Source organism: Amblyomma americanum, chromosome 5 (assembly GCF_052857255.1).
Source record: "Amblyomma americanum isolate KBUSLIRL-KWMA chromosome 5, ASM5285725v1, whole genome shotgun sequence".
Classification (NCBI taxonomy): Eukaryota; Metazoa; Arthropoda; class Arachnida; order Ixodida; family Ixodidae; genus Amblyomma; species Amblyomma americanum.
The window spans coordinates 173569560-173585118 of NC_135501.1; the positions used below are offsets into that span (position 1 = coordinate 173569560).

Below are 15559 nucleotides of genomic sequence, written 5' to 3' on the forward strand. Positions count from 1 at the left end.
CCTAAGTCCTTCATGCAGACACTGAGAGGTGACAAAAATCGTGCATGTGCATTCTTCAAGTTCGTCAATGACCAGACTAGCAACGCTGAGACTAGAAGGCTAACATCCTATATGAAACCGAAACAGATATGTCGTCCCCACTGCAATCTAGGAATACGTTTTAATAATGAAGCTTCATATCTTGTTTCACAAAATGCACATATGCAGGGCTGCCCAAAGAGTGAAATATTGACTAAAGATCATGTTCAAGTCATACTTTTATGGCTCTTTAATGGACTTTTACAGAGAGTTCGAAAAGTGAGCACAAAAACAAAAAAGTAGAGAAAAGTCAGTTTTACTGTAAGAAGGTGCACAACAAGGTCTAAAACATGTTTACAACAGGTGCACCTACGGGGATGTGTCAGACCTTGGAAGAACTAAAAAAATATCAGTACTTTGTTCATGAATGTAAGCCAGATGTGAGAACTTTTTATAGGCCAAATAATAAATAGCAACATAAATATACAACATAAATTAAAGATATTGAGTTCATTACAACTGAGGCATGCATGCTGGTACACAGCCAGTCTATACAAAAAAAGAAATGAGCAAAAAATCATGTGCTAAAAGCTGAAGCCACATGACAGTGAAAATAGGCGCACCTGATATGAACTGAGAGCGGAGGTGCTTAAACAATGGAGAAGAAATCCCAAACACGAAATTAACTTGAAAACTGGTATGATTAAAAAAGAAAGGTCATGAACGCATGAGAAATAAGTTTTTTTTCTCGTAACGAAAAACCAGGGACTTTCCACGCCATAACCAAAAATTCCCTCGACTAGACCCAAAATTCCCTATTTCGGGATCCTTATCCCCACACCAGCTTGAAAACCCTGTCAATTTGAAAAAAAAAAAAGGGAGAATATCGGCTCTAAAAATTTCTCTGGAACAGCATAACAATTGTATTTTCACCGAAAAAAAAAACCCTCAAATTCTTTAAAAACAGGCAAATTCCCGAACTTAAATGTCACCGCGAAAAATTAGATCCGATTTGCAGAGGCTAACTTACGACTAAAACATTCCTATCTGAAACAGAACTGAAATCACTCCTTTACATAATTTCTTCTTATTTAAGAGATATCTTCATAACTAGGCTCGAAAGGCCAGCTGAAATGAAACCAACTCATCAGTCACCAAGCCCTCTGAAAATGCAATGTGGCTGTGTAGCATCCGAAGGTCCATTGGCCTAGTACTGCACTAATAGAGCCATAATGATGACTGCACCTTTCACCTGCTGACATATTGCCTAATTCGTATAACGCATAATACCCAAGTAAAACGCCCTTAAAAACTTCCACCTTATTTGCCCAAATCACTGTTACAATGGTCGGACAGCCAAAACAGGTTTTGGAGCCGCTCTTGGGTCAGAAAAATATGCATTCTGGAGAAGCCGCAGAGAAGAAAATGATGTTGGAGCAGTAATATCAGCACTCTGTAGCAAGTGAAGAGCATGAAGTTAGTAATTTGTTGCAAAAAAAAAAAGAAAACTCACATGTCTCTAATTACAGGTGCAGTTGAAGGTATTTCATGTTGCATAATAAAAAAAAAACACCTAAAAAAATCGCCTCATCCACCCATATATGCACTGTGTTTATATCACCACTTGACTCTGAAGACTTTCGTGATGAGATTCGGATATACTGAAATCTGGCATGTGAAAATTTGAGAAAAGTGCCATCAGCCAGTAGTTGACATGGCCTGCAGGACACGCCACATACTATGCCATCAACCAACGAACTCCTGCACCTGTGCGCCACAGAAAAATAACGGCTGGGAAGACCTAGAGAGACCATATAGTTTAATTACACAAAGAGCACGAGAACCGACTACACTCCAAGGAAACAAGAACAATGCTGCGCAGCCCAGCTAAGAAAAGCAAGTCCATGCATTGCCGTAAATACACCCCAAAAGCAAAAAATCTAGCATCAAATCATTAATTTTCAGACTGACTGGGATGATAATGTGCTGGGCATTCACCACGATTAACAGGAAAGGCAACCCACTTACAGCTAAAAAAGTATTTAAAAAGAACCTGCTTAAGTTGTTGCTCTCAGAGCAGCTTCGACATTCTGAAAATCTTGCTGTGCAAATGCTTTAGTCAGCGAGCTCCACAGGAACCTTCACCCAGCCTATGCTTGTTATCACAAAGCTAGAATAATGATGTTATATATTCAAAAGTGCTGCCTCGTCAGGTATGCATGCCAGCCACAAAAAAAACAAGCAGGACTTCAAATCTCCTAACATGGGTGCAAGCACTAAATGAGTGTACCTTGGCTTTCTTTAATGCTCTTCCGACAAACCTTTTTAGAATGGTTTAGCATAGCATTAGTTTTACCACCACCACACCACCACTACTAGATGACTAGTATTAGAGCTAACTGAGGCAGTTAGCCTTTAGCCTCAGCCCCTTCTTAGGCAAACGTCTAAGCAACAAATAAAAAGAAAGAAAGAAAGAAAGAAAGAAAGAATGTGGTAACCTTGGATGAACTGAGTTTAATCACACATGACTGCCTTCTGAACAAAATTTGCTTGCATTATCAACCCTCAACAGAATGAGTTCATGGTTTCCAAACTTTAGTAACCCCGTCTAACAAAAAGTCACCACCAATTCGTCATAAAGACGGCAGTAGGTTCTTCCCAATCCCACTTTCATTAGTAGCTTTGTCAGTAACGTAATGGCTGTTGAATGCACAGGACATCAGGACTGCGTTCCTAGCTGGAAACATACACAAAGGCACTAAGGCCATGACAACCAGGGAACCTCAGCAGGATATACGACACCAATTTGCAAGCAATTCACGAAAAAAAAAATCGTGAAAGCGCATTAAGATTACCATTAATCATAGAACGAATGCAAGATAAGGTCCCACCTGAAACCCTTGCTACATAAAAGAGGAGATCACACTGAAAAGCTGACGGCGAGAACTTGACCAGTAGAGGGATGAATGTTTCTACACATAACTCAGCAATGGGTAAGTTCCCAAAACCACTTTTCTCCAATGATGAACTACTCCAAAACCCAACGTGCAACGTACCAAGTTACTGCGGAGCATTTGAAGCGTGCCGTCCAAGCTGAAGAGGGCAAAGCAGAGGTTGCATAGCGAAGCTGAACCATACCTGATACCCTGATATACGGCGACCCACAGGCACATGCTTCCGGTGACCACCATTCTGGCTACCACTAACACTCGGCATCGTTAATGTCTTAATGCCAGACAGGTAATGCTGGGACAGAGTTAGTGACGCGAAAAAGACGACACGTTAATGTGCACGAGCGTCACGAAGTGCTTGCTAGCCCGTCACCGGCAGATGAGAAATGGGAAGAACGAATGAACGAGCCATTTTTATTCGCCCCACCGGCCATCACCACCTGCTTTCTGCACATCTGCTGCACCCAAGACGACCTTGCTCCAGGCGGTTTAAAAAAAGAAACAAAAGTTTGAAAAACAAAGCAAGGAAGAGATGAAAGCCTTCACAAAGCAGCAGCCGTTCATGCGTGGCAATGTCGTAAACGAGCCGACAGACAAAACAAAAATAAAAAAGTCGTCTGCACATTCCACACACAGGAAGCAACGTACATGGTGCGCACAACTGCCTGATGCAAGCACTTGCGGCCGGCGCACGAAAAATTCCTGCATCACCTTTATTTCTGTGCTACCATCACTCAAACTGAAAGAAATCCGCTCCTCCTTATTTTACTCATTTACTGTACAATTTTTAATTGAAGGGCATCAATACAGGGCAGCCACATTCTTACATTTGACTTTTTATTTTTGTGCGGTGTCGTGTTGTGCCTTCATTTCTGATTTGTCCGTAAAGAGTTTGGCGTGTTGCTACCATCAGTTTTTTTTTTTCCTTTGTTGCACAGAAATCACCTTCCAGCATTCACGAACAGAAAACTGCCGATGATCCGTGATTCTGATATATACGCAAGCAGATTTTCCCTCAAGTTCCCTCAGTAGGATGCCATAAATAAACACGAACTTTCCAAATAAAGAAAACTAGAAGCTTTGTTGAATTTTGGATTTCAGTGACTGATTTTCTAAAACACAAAAAGGCAATCTTGTTCAGTTTTTTCTTCTGTACTCAAATACACTCACTGAGTGAAAAAAGTAGTAAAAGAGTTCATAATGCTAATTTATTAGCAAAGAACATTTTGTTTATGCTCTGCGTCACAGTAATGCATTCAAAAACAAATTAATACTTTTTTTGTTCTTTACAGATTTCCTTGTGGTTGCAGAATACACTTTTCCCGGTCATAAATATCAGACCATTCAAACTTTTCTTAGTTATCACTTCTGTGTGTTGGAAGGTGTTGTACGCAACTATTTGTTGACTCGGGGCACAGTCAAGCAGGTTTTAACCCCACCCCTTAGCAAAATGTCCTACGCAATTTAAAGTCCAGTCCCTCCCTCTCTACACTTCTTTTCAAGAAAAACATTAGTATGAGAGTCGCCAACAAACTTATGCTCTTAACATAAATCTGACCACAAAATGACAAAAACTTTCTCCTACACAAAAAGTGTGTAGAGCATGAGTCATTTTTCAAACATCCGCGCAGGAATATTATGTTCCAGGTCACTATCAAGTGCTGAAAACACATCTGAACTGCATCACCTCCATTTGACAACGAATCCCTTGGGGGTTCCTAGAGCAAATATATGCATTACTTACTGCATGCATACAAATCAACCAAGTGCTCTTGACTGTCAGCCTGTGTTCGATGTAGCTGCGTTTTCACAAGGCAATTTGCACCACTTAAGCATTCCACTGCTTTAGTTATCACAAACTTGCCATAAAAGTAGTTCCAATGCTTCAGTTCCACACTTCAAAATGATCACGGGCTGCTACTGTATTGAATCCCTTTTAAAAACAGCGTGGCCAACTTTGCTCATGCGTTTTCTTGTGCCATTGCAATGCTAAAAGGCCTCACCAAATTGAAAACCACTCCAGTACCCAATATGTTTTAAATGAATCTTGTTTGCCTGTTCCAAGATTCAGTCCCTTCTTTGCCCTAACTAGAAGGCTTTGTAATACGATCAAGAGAAAATAAATGCATGGCAAATTCTGCAGAAATGCATTTTGGGGGGATAGCAAAAGTGCTTCTCGCCTTGGGCAGGGCACATGTTTTAGTAGAGAGAGAAAAATAAAAATAAGGGGGGTGGCAATGACATATGAATGAAAGGAATTAAGCTTTTAATTAACGTGACCTGCTTTCAACCACCAATAAAGTGGCAGCAATCTCTGACCACGTGACTTACGCATGCAGAAGGCTCAAATGCAAAACACAGACAAGTGAGCAAACGCATGACCACACAAGGAGTCAAACCTATCAAGACCGTAAACTAAAATGTACATTTTGGATAGTCGGCACATATTCACAGCCAAGAAATGCCAAAAAGATGAAGACAAGAAGGAGTCGGGACGATGAAAGCACGCGCTTGCAACTGAAGTTTTAAGCAGAAAAAGAAGCAAGTGCCTACAGGCATTACAATTACTTCGCAAGCTAGAGAGCTCCTCTTCTTTTTCAAAAGTGTGCTGGTGCTGCCGTAGCCTCACATTTAAGCAATGACTGGTCTGGCCAATGTAGCTTATCAAGAGTCCACCATTCTCGCACTCAGTCATACTTCGCTAATCGCCTTCGCATACCACAGTGAAGGCAAACCATGCTGCTAGCATACATTTTGCACTTGCGCACTTTGTGCTGACAATAGGGAAGGAGACATGGTCATTGTATAACAATAATACAAATAATAAGCTATTAATAACAAAAACAATGTAGTACGATATGATTATAACATATATTATGCAATGACATAAATAACACGCGGTCGGAAAAGTAAACCACAACAAGACTAGATGTGTTAAAGGGCCTTATCTACGGTTCCCATGGGTGCACCCATGCTGTTGTCTCTAACCGTGTCACTGACACACAGACCACTTCAGCAGGTACAACAAAATGGGCTCGCCTTCATCTCTAGCTTATCGGTGCCTCGACCGGCAGTATAAACCTCATAAATGACGAGCAGATTGCTTCATCAAGTAAAACGGGGACGGTTACGTCCAACCAGCAGCTTGTAGCTGAAGCTTGTACTTACGCACAATAGAAAGCATCTTCAAAGCAAGGCCAGTGCTGCGTAAGAAAACGTGGGCACCTAGGGTGAGCACAACGTGGGCTTTTTTAGAGCGACCTTTCACTGGAAAGCCACAGCTTGAATAAGTAGATACTCGCATAACAGACTCATTGGTCTAGTTTCATCAAAGAATCTACAGCACATTTTATTTCAGTTGATTAAAAATTGGTCGACTATAATCGTACACACGTCATTAACACTACATGCAACTATGTCGAATGTATCAACTGAATGAGGTCAGTGACTGCCAGAGAAATAGAGAAATGTAAAACAGCAAAAGACTGTAATACATGAAAATGATAAAACAACAAGGAAAAGCGCAGCTATCCAGCTCGCGCAGTTTTTTGCCAGATGGACACAGGAAATTCGTTTGTGAATTACAAACTATGCCACACAGAATAATGGAAAACTCCTCGGCCAGCTGGTTGGTCCCCGACAATGAAAATAAATGCTGCCAATGTTTTCTGGCTCCAATGACTGAAGGCATTCACAAGGAAGGTAGGTAGGGTCTAAATAAAGACCTGAACAGAACTCAAAAATAGGCATGGCATTGAGGTGACCTTGAGAGAAGTGGAAAATGGCACAGAGCCCAACATAAGATGGGTGCCCTTCTCCCAGTTTCTGGGTACTTTAACTGCACTTTTTGTTTTAAACTCGAAACGTGCAAGGCAAGAGAAATGCTCCGCAACACATTTAGTCCATTGATTACAATGCTGCCTGCACTGGTTGCACGCTGTCACCTGCTCAATGAAGAAATCCGGGGCTTTTTCAAACATTTTCAGTTAACAATCGCTGCACTATCCTTATGGTCCCCTCTCTCAGCCATAACAAACCGTTTATCAAAATACTGTGTGAAGCCATTTCCAAACTTTCCAAACAGCGAAATGAATAGGGACAATGCTTCGTGCGACAAAGTGATGGCGTCGCACGTATTACTACAAAAACATTCGTGGGCACGTCGAATGGCTGAAGTAGCAACAAAATTGGTGAGCCCTTTCATAAAGCGCACGAGACAACCTAATACAAGCCTCAAAATTTTTCTACCATAGCAAAGAGCAGGTATTAACGTGCAGGGAATGTTTGTGTCGTCAAAAATGCAGCGTTGCACGTAGAAATGATCTGAACTGACGCCAAGGAAAAGGCAAACTTTAAAATCGATTTGCACCAGAATGAAATGTCACGTGGCTGCCAAACTTGGTGGAGGTGATCAGGAATGAGAGAAAGGCCTGCACCATAAATTTCATTAGAGAAAGGTAACCTTGGAAAAAAAAACACCCTAGAGATGCCCCTTAACCTTGTAAGCCTCAGTGCCCAGTATACTGCAAATGACATGGACTGTTAAAATGTTGATAGCTGTCACCTATGCTCACAAAAGAACAGCACACCGCTTGCACAAGTGACTTGCTTGTGGTCTGCTGCAAGGTGACCCACTGAGAGCTAACACAGCAAAGCAACTTAAAATTTAAACAGGTTGTCTTAGTATCCCCATGTTGAGGAATGCTTTTTAATTCTGTTCCTAACTTATGTATGCCATTGAGTATGCGTTCATAGTTTTATCATTTTCATATTCTTAGATATGACTCATAAATTTTAATAATTTATCAGCCTTTTAAATTTCTGCAATGTGATTACGTGTGATGACAAAAAGCTGGATGTTAAGAACTTTAATCACACAATTGCCTGGGCATTAGACAGGCTCTAAAATGTTATCTGACATGTAAAAAAGAACTGAATGTGAAGTTAAAATTACACACTACTTCAGTGAGCTAAACTGGCCAGATCTCATATAAGCAATCAGCGATGGTACGGACAAATTTCTGAGTACATAGTGTAGGCACTTGAATTTATTTACACATGATATGATGTGGCAAAGCCTAACATTTTATAGTGCAGGTTGTCAAAAAGTATACTTTGTCAAAACAAAATTTCATGCCCTGCCTTTTTCTCCATTAAAACCACTGATGCCATATGTTTGTTCTGGCCCCCAAATACTACTATTGAATATCTCTGCCAGAAGAAAAATTAAAGTCTTCTGTTAAGAGATATGCCAAGCATCGCTGCAAAGGATCCCAGCTTCCTAGTACAAAATACTAACCAGCTGTTGCAAACTAGTGTCAAAACGGCAAGCACTATCTGCTTCTTTTATTTCCAAATGCATCCAATGAAGCACAGAACTTTTCACCGAGTTCAATTAGAGCCACCAACTAGCAAGCGCAACATATGAGTAGCACCGAAGCAGTGCATGTGAACAGACACCCACATTAAGCAATGTCAGCTCAGCCAACAGCTGCGGTGAGCACATTAATCTTCTCGGTGTTGGATCAAGTGAGAACTCAAGGGACTCTCATGTGCGCCAACAGCTGCCAGCATCTCACTAGTCAATCAAAGCATGCTGTGTGCAACTTGGAAAGATTGATGGGCACGAGCTAAGCGATAAATGTGCAAGAAAAGTATCTCAGTGAGTGCATAGCCGGTTTTTTGCCACCATCTTTGGCCACCACATGAAGCTGCTCCCTCACTTTACACACTCAGTTCTGCCCACTGGTCTTGACCTTTCACAAAAGCTCCTTGAAAGCTGCCCAGTGTGCCAATTAGCCTGCAGGTGCACAGAGTTTATGCCCCATCTCCCTTTTCCTCGATCCCCATGCTAGATGAGCATGCACTTGGTCATTGATCAGTGATCCACAGACTGGCATGCACGGGGCAATTCAATCACAACGCTCAACACCTCTAGGAACGGTCTAGCTGACACTTCTTTAGCAGCCACATCTCCCCAACCTCACAATTTTGCTGCAGCTGTATGAATGACTGCTATAATGTGGTCATTTACGCACTTTCAAAATCCAGCACACCCCAAAAAAAAAAAGACCCACTGGAACTGGCCAAACCATAATCACAAAGAATTAGAACCCAACTGGCTTCAGTTGAGTTTTGGCCTATTCCAACAAAGAATTAGAACCCAACTGGCTTCAGTTGAGTTTTGGCCTATTCCAACTGTTCTTATTCATAAACTGCACTCTCAGATTTCAGTAACCTTCCTCAAGTTCCAAGTTTGGAATCCTACACAGACCCGTCGCGGTGGCTCAGTGGTTAGGGTGCTCGGCTACTGATTTGGAGTTCCCGGGTACGAACCCAAACCGGGGTGGCTGCGTTTTTAAAGATCCCTAGGTGGCCGAAATTATTCCGGAGCCCTCCACTACGGCACCTCTTTCTTCCTTTCTTCTTTCACTCCCTCGTTTATCCCTTCCCTTCCCTTACGGCGCAGTTCAGGTGTCCAACATATACCAGGCAGATACTGCGCCATTTCCTTTCCCCAAAAACCCAATTATTATTATTAATCCTACACAAATGCGCCTGCATGCAAGCTGCAGCAACACTGGCGTTCCTCAGGCCAGGGAGGGCCAACTACACCTGCAAACGCGGTATTATCGTTTTCCTTTGCTCCTATCCCTTTGAGGCCGTGGAAGTGCGTGGGGGCGGGCTGACTAGCACGCGGCGTGTACGCTCGACATCGCGTGGTCACGATACCGCGCGTAGTACGCGCGTATCGCAGCAATCACCTTGGGCGCGGAGAAGTGGCCGCCCTCATGGCAGCTCGGGAGCACGGAGTCGGAGGAGCGTCGCCTCCGCCACTCCTCGCAGTCATCGCCGGCGCGCCCGCATCGCCGCTCGGGGACGGGGGCGCCTGTTCCTTCGCTCGGTGTTGGCAGTCGTCGGCGTGAATTTCGTACCGCGGCAAACGCACTAGGACTGGGGACCCTCTACGCTTCGCGAATTTTGTCCCATCCACGCACACAGACTCCTCCGCGGCCACCTGACGGCCGCCAGGCTTCGGGTGCCGGCGCGCGAAAATCTTCGTTCTCTTCGCAAATTTGCTGTCAAAAACTTGCGAATTGCACGAAAGATCCCGACCAAGAATGTCATTTGTTCTGCCCTTTTTTAATGCTCCAGCATTAGGAGGGCCATGGAGGCGAAAACTGCCCGGCGTCGGCAGCGGCGCCTGCAGTGTGTGGTGGTGTTCAGGGAGATTTCCCTCTCTTCACCGTCCACTTGCCGACCGGCCTCTTCCTCTTTCCCCATGTAGTGAAGAGGGACGCGAATCCATAAGCACGCCTCGACCACTGTACCTCGACTCGAACTTCAACTCCAAACGGCCCTCGAGGCCTGTTTTGCGAATGCAAAGATGAAAATGACTCGGATCATAGGAGGCGTACATGCAAAATAGCCTCCTTGGTGCAACAACGTGACGCCAAAGGGGCGTTCCCGATGGGCAAAACCGTCCACTTTCGCATCTGAACCCGTTTTGCATGTACGACCGCTCCCCCGCCGCCTCTATTCTCCAGCGTAGAGACGCCTCGCTACGCGTCGTAGCCCCCTCAGCACGCGGAATCTTTTGCCCATCAGACCAAAGACACGTGCTCCGATGATGCAGGCCGGGTGAAGTCTATTACCTGTGCAAAAATTAGGCTTGCGGGAGCTATTATGCAATAGTAGTGTGACGATGCCGGTCGCCGGGCTTTCGATACAACGAAAACCCGGCGCCGTCACACTGACGGACAGCCGGATTGGCTGACGGATATTGACATCATTAGTGATGTCACCAGACCGGTAGTGACGTCAACAGAGATGAGGAGTGCCATTGGCCAGAGGGACGTGACATCACCAGACCGGCGAATGCCCACAGCGCCCCGCCGCGGTGGCTCAGTGGTTACGGCGCTCGACTACTGATCCGGAGTTCCCGGGTTCGAACCCGACCGCGGCGGCTGCGTTTTTATGGAGGAAAAACGCTAAGGCGCCCGTGTGCTGTGCGATGTCAGTGCACGTTAAAGATCCCCAGGTGGTCGAAATTATTCCGGAGCCCTCCACTACGGGCACCTCTTTCTTTCTTTCTTCTTTCATTCCCTCCTTTATTCCTTCCCTTACGGCGCAGTTCAGGTGTCCAACGATATATGAGACAGATACTGCGCCATTTCCTTTCCCCCCAAAAAAAACCAATTATTAACCACAGCCTGGAGGGAAAGTGACCACGCTCGTCTGTGTGAAGCCCCCACCCTAGCTGCCAGGCTTGGTAGGTGGTTTACAGGAAGAGATCGGGAAGAGCAACCTGTGTCACAAACGACCCAGCAGACCGGCTGTCACACCTTCCACCTGCCAACCGTCCTTTCACACGCCGGCTCTCTCCACTAACAACCATCGCTCCTCACCTACAAGGAAACACACACCTGAAACCAAACCTCCGAAACATGAGCCCAGACTACCATAAAGGTCCCAGGAAAGTACGCACGTCCCAGCGCAGAACAAGATATCCTATGTGTCAACGCAACACCGCACCCCCGGATACCAGGCACACAGAGCCGCGTAGCTGGACACCGGCACTAGGCGAGGAGCAGCAACCCTCAGTACCACAAACATCACAGAGGCAGAACGCCTAGTCATGTCTATCTACAGCACACGTCTGCACCCTGCTCACAAACCACAATCCGACTGTGCAGACTACCAGGAACCTTCCATGAAGGCACAGTTCCTCCATCTTCAGCCCACACACTACGCTACCAGCATCACAGCAACATATCACCATTACATATTGGGGCCCTGGGCATGACGGTATCACCAGAAATTAGCGCGGCGGATGGATCCATGGTCACTCCAACCCACAACCATACGCTCACGCCCCCAATGACAACTGCGCAGTCATACAGCTCCGCAGGCAAAGCCGCATCATATACCCTCCTCCTCACTTGATCCTTTACACAGCACACACTGGAGACAACTTCAAACCAACTCACTGCCATTTCTTCAGTTTGCCCACCTGTTCCACAACTGACTGCACGAGCGAATCGCTTTTCAACCTTCCTTCCGGCGATGGAGACTCGCTATTGTGACGCCATCGATTCCTCTCCGAGGTTCTCGACCCGTGTAATGGCACGACGCACCGGCATGTGCCGGCAGTACTACAGTGCCCAGGATATGCTATGCGCACACATCTACACAGCTAACGGTGCTTCCTGGGCGTCCCGCTATATCGGAAGGGGCTTGCTCACATCACATAAATCGTGACCATTTTATTCTGGGGTCGCCGGTTCGACTCCCACAGCTGCACTCACATACTGCCCCTTTCAAAAGTTATCAGTCCATACAGAGGTTTTCCGCAAGTCGTGAGTAACGGAGCGTCCCGGTAGCGCACACCTGACACTTCGAAACTATGAAAGGTCCTGGCGAGGAGGATATAGCGCTCGCGCCGCACTGTGCAGAACCCAGAACCGTTCCCTAACGCTTGAAAAGGAATGCACGTTTACCACCATCCCTATAATCCCAATGAACATTAAAACTCCCATGGAAGTACTGTGGACGTCCTAAACGTCCGCAGGACATCCAGAGGAGTTCCAGTGCTCGCTGGGTTAACTGTTTCGGCAATCTGCGATTACTGTTACATTAACACCAAATATCTTAGCCAAGTTCTCTAAGGTATCTCCTCTATATTTTCCTGCCCGGCGCGTTTTCCCAGACGGGAAAGCTTTGTCTGCGCTCTCTTTTCTTCTACACCCTGTTTATTAATGACAGTAGCCTTTAGAGCATAACCTGCGACGGGAACGAGTCAAGCGTTCCGTTCAGAAACCATGGCTCTCGGCACTCCAAACACAACGCTCTGACGCGTGAAACATTATTGGCGGGGGAAGAAAAAAAAAAGAGGTCGTTTCCACATCCGGCGCCGACGTTCATTTGGCAAGTCCGCAGAGCCCGATATAGTATATCACACACAGGCACTCTTCGCTAACGGGCACAAACACCCGTAGATATGCTGCAACGCTTCCGGACATTGTAATTGGGAGCAGGGTTAAAGCGCCGAAGTGGATGTAATAAACGTGCTGTCCCGGCCGCCACGGATAACAATTAATACGAATGTATGACACTTCTTGAAAATCGTAACTGGTCCCAAATGGCTTAGGGAACGGCACCAAATGGAGCCATTGGGTTCCAGTCGGCCCCAGCTGGTTTGGTTCATGGTTTATATGGGTTTTACGTCCCAAAGCAACTCAGGCTATGAGAGACGCCGTAGTGAAGGGCTCCGGAGATTTCGACCACCTGGGGTTCTTTAACATGCACTGACATCGCACAGTACACGGGCCTCTGGAATTTCGCCTGCATCGAAATTCGACCGCCGCGGCCGGGATCGAACCCGCTTCATTCGGGACAGCAGCCGAGCGCCATAACCACTCAGCCACCGCGGCGGCGGTCCCAACTGGGAACTGCTCCGAAAGCCAGTTGGGACCATTTAGATTTTCACCTATTTATATATGTTGGCGATAGTGTTTCTAAGGTGATCATGATCAATTTATCATGCCCCGACCGAGACGACGGTTCAGCAAGAATATCGCACACGCGCTCACACAACACAACCCTTAGACAAGTATCCAATTAAGCGCCCGCAGCCTCCCATGCAAACACATAGGGGGGTACCCTGCGAACGGACGGTGGCACCGTATCGCACACTCGCGGACCACATGCACAGTTCATGTGCAGTACCATATATAGTCCTTCACGGACCACATGCACAGTTCATGTGCAGTACCATAGTCCTTCAATGTGTACGCATTGTACTTCACTGTATTTCAATGTACAATGATACTTGGGAGTACTCGTCACGCCACCCATCTCGTCGACACCGCCAATCGCAACCCTGGCCTCAATTAATACGTCTCCTACACTGACTGACAGAAGAGGAGTGCCCCGCTGCCGCGGCAATACACAACTGTTATCTCTGAAGATGACCACCGATACGGAGAGATATTACAACCTAGCGGAATGTGTACGCACGGCACACTCCACGCAAGAGTCCGGCCTCGATAACGGCTCCAGATAATGCCCGAGCTAGGTGGCCGCGCGTTTTTCGGGACAACAACACCGGCAACGTATAAGCCACGAACCTCAGAGAGGGAGAAAAGAAAAAAAAAACGCGCGTCAGCGCGACGACGAACAGCATTCGCATACACGCGATAACGAATATCGCGCGTGCTCCCATCCTCGCCCAGATGAAACAAACGAACAAAAAAGAGATAGGCAACTCACGATCCGCTTCTCCGTGTAAGTCGACATGGCTGCAAGGTCGCCGTCTGTTTTTCGAGAGACTCCGAGCAGACAACGATGGTAGACCGACGGGCGCTGTTCCAAAACCCTCGCTAGAGACGGATACCAAATACCATATTATCGAGACCAAGCGAATGTGCTGCAGCAGCGCAAGGCAAGGTCAGAGCGGTCGCGAGTGCGGCTGCATGGTCGACTTTTCCATCCACGCACGCTGCCGCCGGCCGATGCTCATCTGTTCTTCTATTTTAACGACTCTGCACAAAGCGGGCACTCAGAGGAACGCTGACGGCGTTGGAACGTCACTTCCTTTCTTCACTCGCACGCGCGCACGCTCAAAGAAAAGCGCTAGACGCGGGCACCGCCGGACGACGGCCTTGCCTCGGATTGCGCGGACAACGTCTACCAACACACGCACACACACACACACGGCCCTCTCAGCTGACGATGAACATGGCGAACCACAGCAGCCGCTAGGGCAGCAGCGTCGACGAAAGCGAAACTCGACGTTGCTTTCCAAGGGCAGGGTAAAGGGGGAGAAAAAAAAATTCAAAAACTTGGCGCGCGACGCGACAAGTGATCAGTGCGTGTAACAAAACTTCCGCATGTTCTTCTTCTCCTCGACCAGCTCGAAGGTCGCCGGTTCAAACCCCTTCGGCCAAGGCAGCCGACTTTGCGCTGCGCGTTTCACGATTCCGGGCCTTGAGGCGTGAGCGATTGAGCGGCCACGTGGCGTGATTAGGGGAATGTTACGGTAATTGGCCGCAGCGATTTAGCTCCCTGGTGCCAGGAAATAAAGAAGAAACAATAATCGAACGTCGTCGTCACGAGTTTCGAACGTAAAGCTGCAGCAGACGAACAACAGCTAGTGCGGACGAAACCGAAATTGCTCTGCACACCCGGCTTCATTCGTGTTTTTGTTAATGATATAAATTTTGCCACTTGATCTTTCCGCGGCGCAACTACGTTCAACGTCCTAACACAGAAAACTTCCGGAAAAGTTCCGGATTATTTCTACAGTGCACGCCGACGAAACAGTCGACACAAAGGAATCACGATCGATTTTTTCACGCCAGCAGCTGCTTGAGTACTGCAAACTGCCACGGATAGTGAATAAGAAAAAACTGCAGAAGGCGCAAGTACGACACCACGGTTCCACCTATTACTCCAATCAAAAGTGCGACGATAAAGCTAATACTGCGCAACAGATTTGCACACAGCCACAATGCACAAGCGCTTACAACACGTGCGGATTATGTCACCGAGAAATCAGTGCAATATAAACTCGAATTTACCGATTTACC

At 46.4% G+C, this 15559-nt stretch overlaps 1 protein-coding gene across 7 annotated transcripts in view; it reads right to left on the reverse strand.

Annotated features, from left to right (window-relative positions):
* Positions 1–15559, reverse strand: part of UGP (UDP-glucose pyrophosphorylase) — a 44948-nt gene that overhangs the window by 16362 nt on the left and 13027 nt on the right. The window contains exons 1-2 of one of the 7 annotated variants that reach the window (XM_077665868.1): positions 9734–9813; positions 6138–6172 (exon numbers count right to left, since the gene is read on the reverse strand). The exons of 4 other annotated variants lie outside the window; for them this stretch is intronic. Coding sequence is in view for 1 of the 3 variants with exons in the window: in XM_077665867.1 (XP_077521993.1) it covers positions 14241–14267 (27 nt within the window). In the remaining 2 variants the exon portion in view is untranslated. Of the gene's footprint in view, positions 1–6137; positions 6173–9733; positions 10181–14240; positions 15384–15559 lie in introns of those variants that run through there. 2 more of the 7 variants (XM_077665867.1, XM_077665870.1) reach the window with 2 other exon arrangements.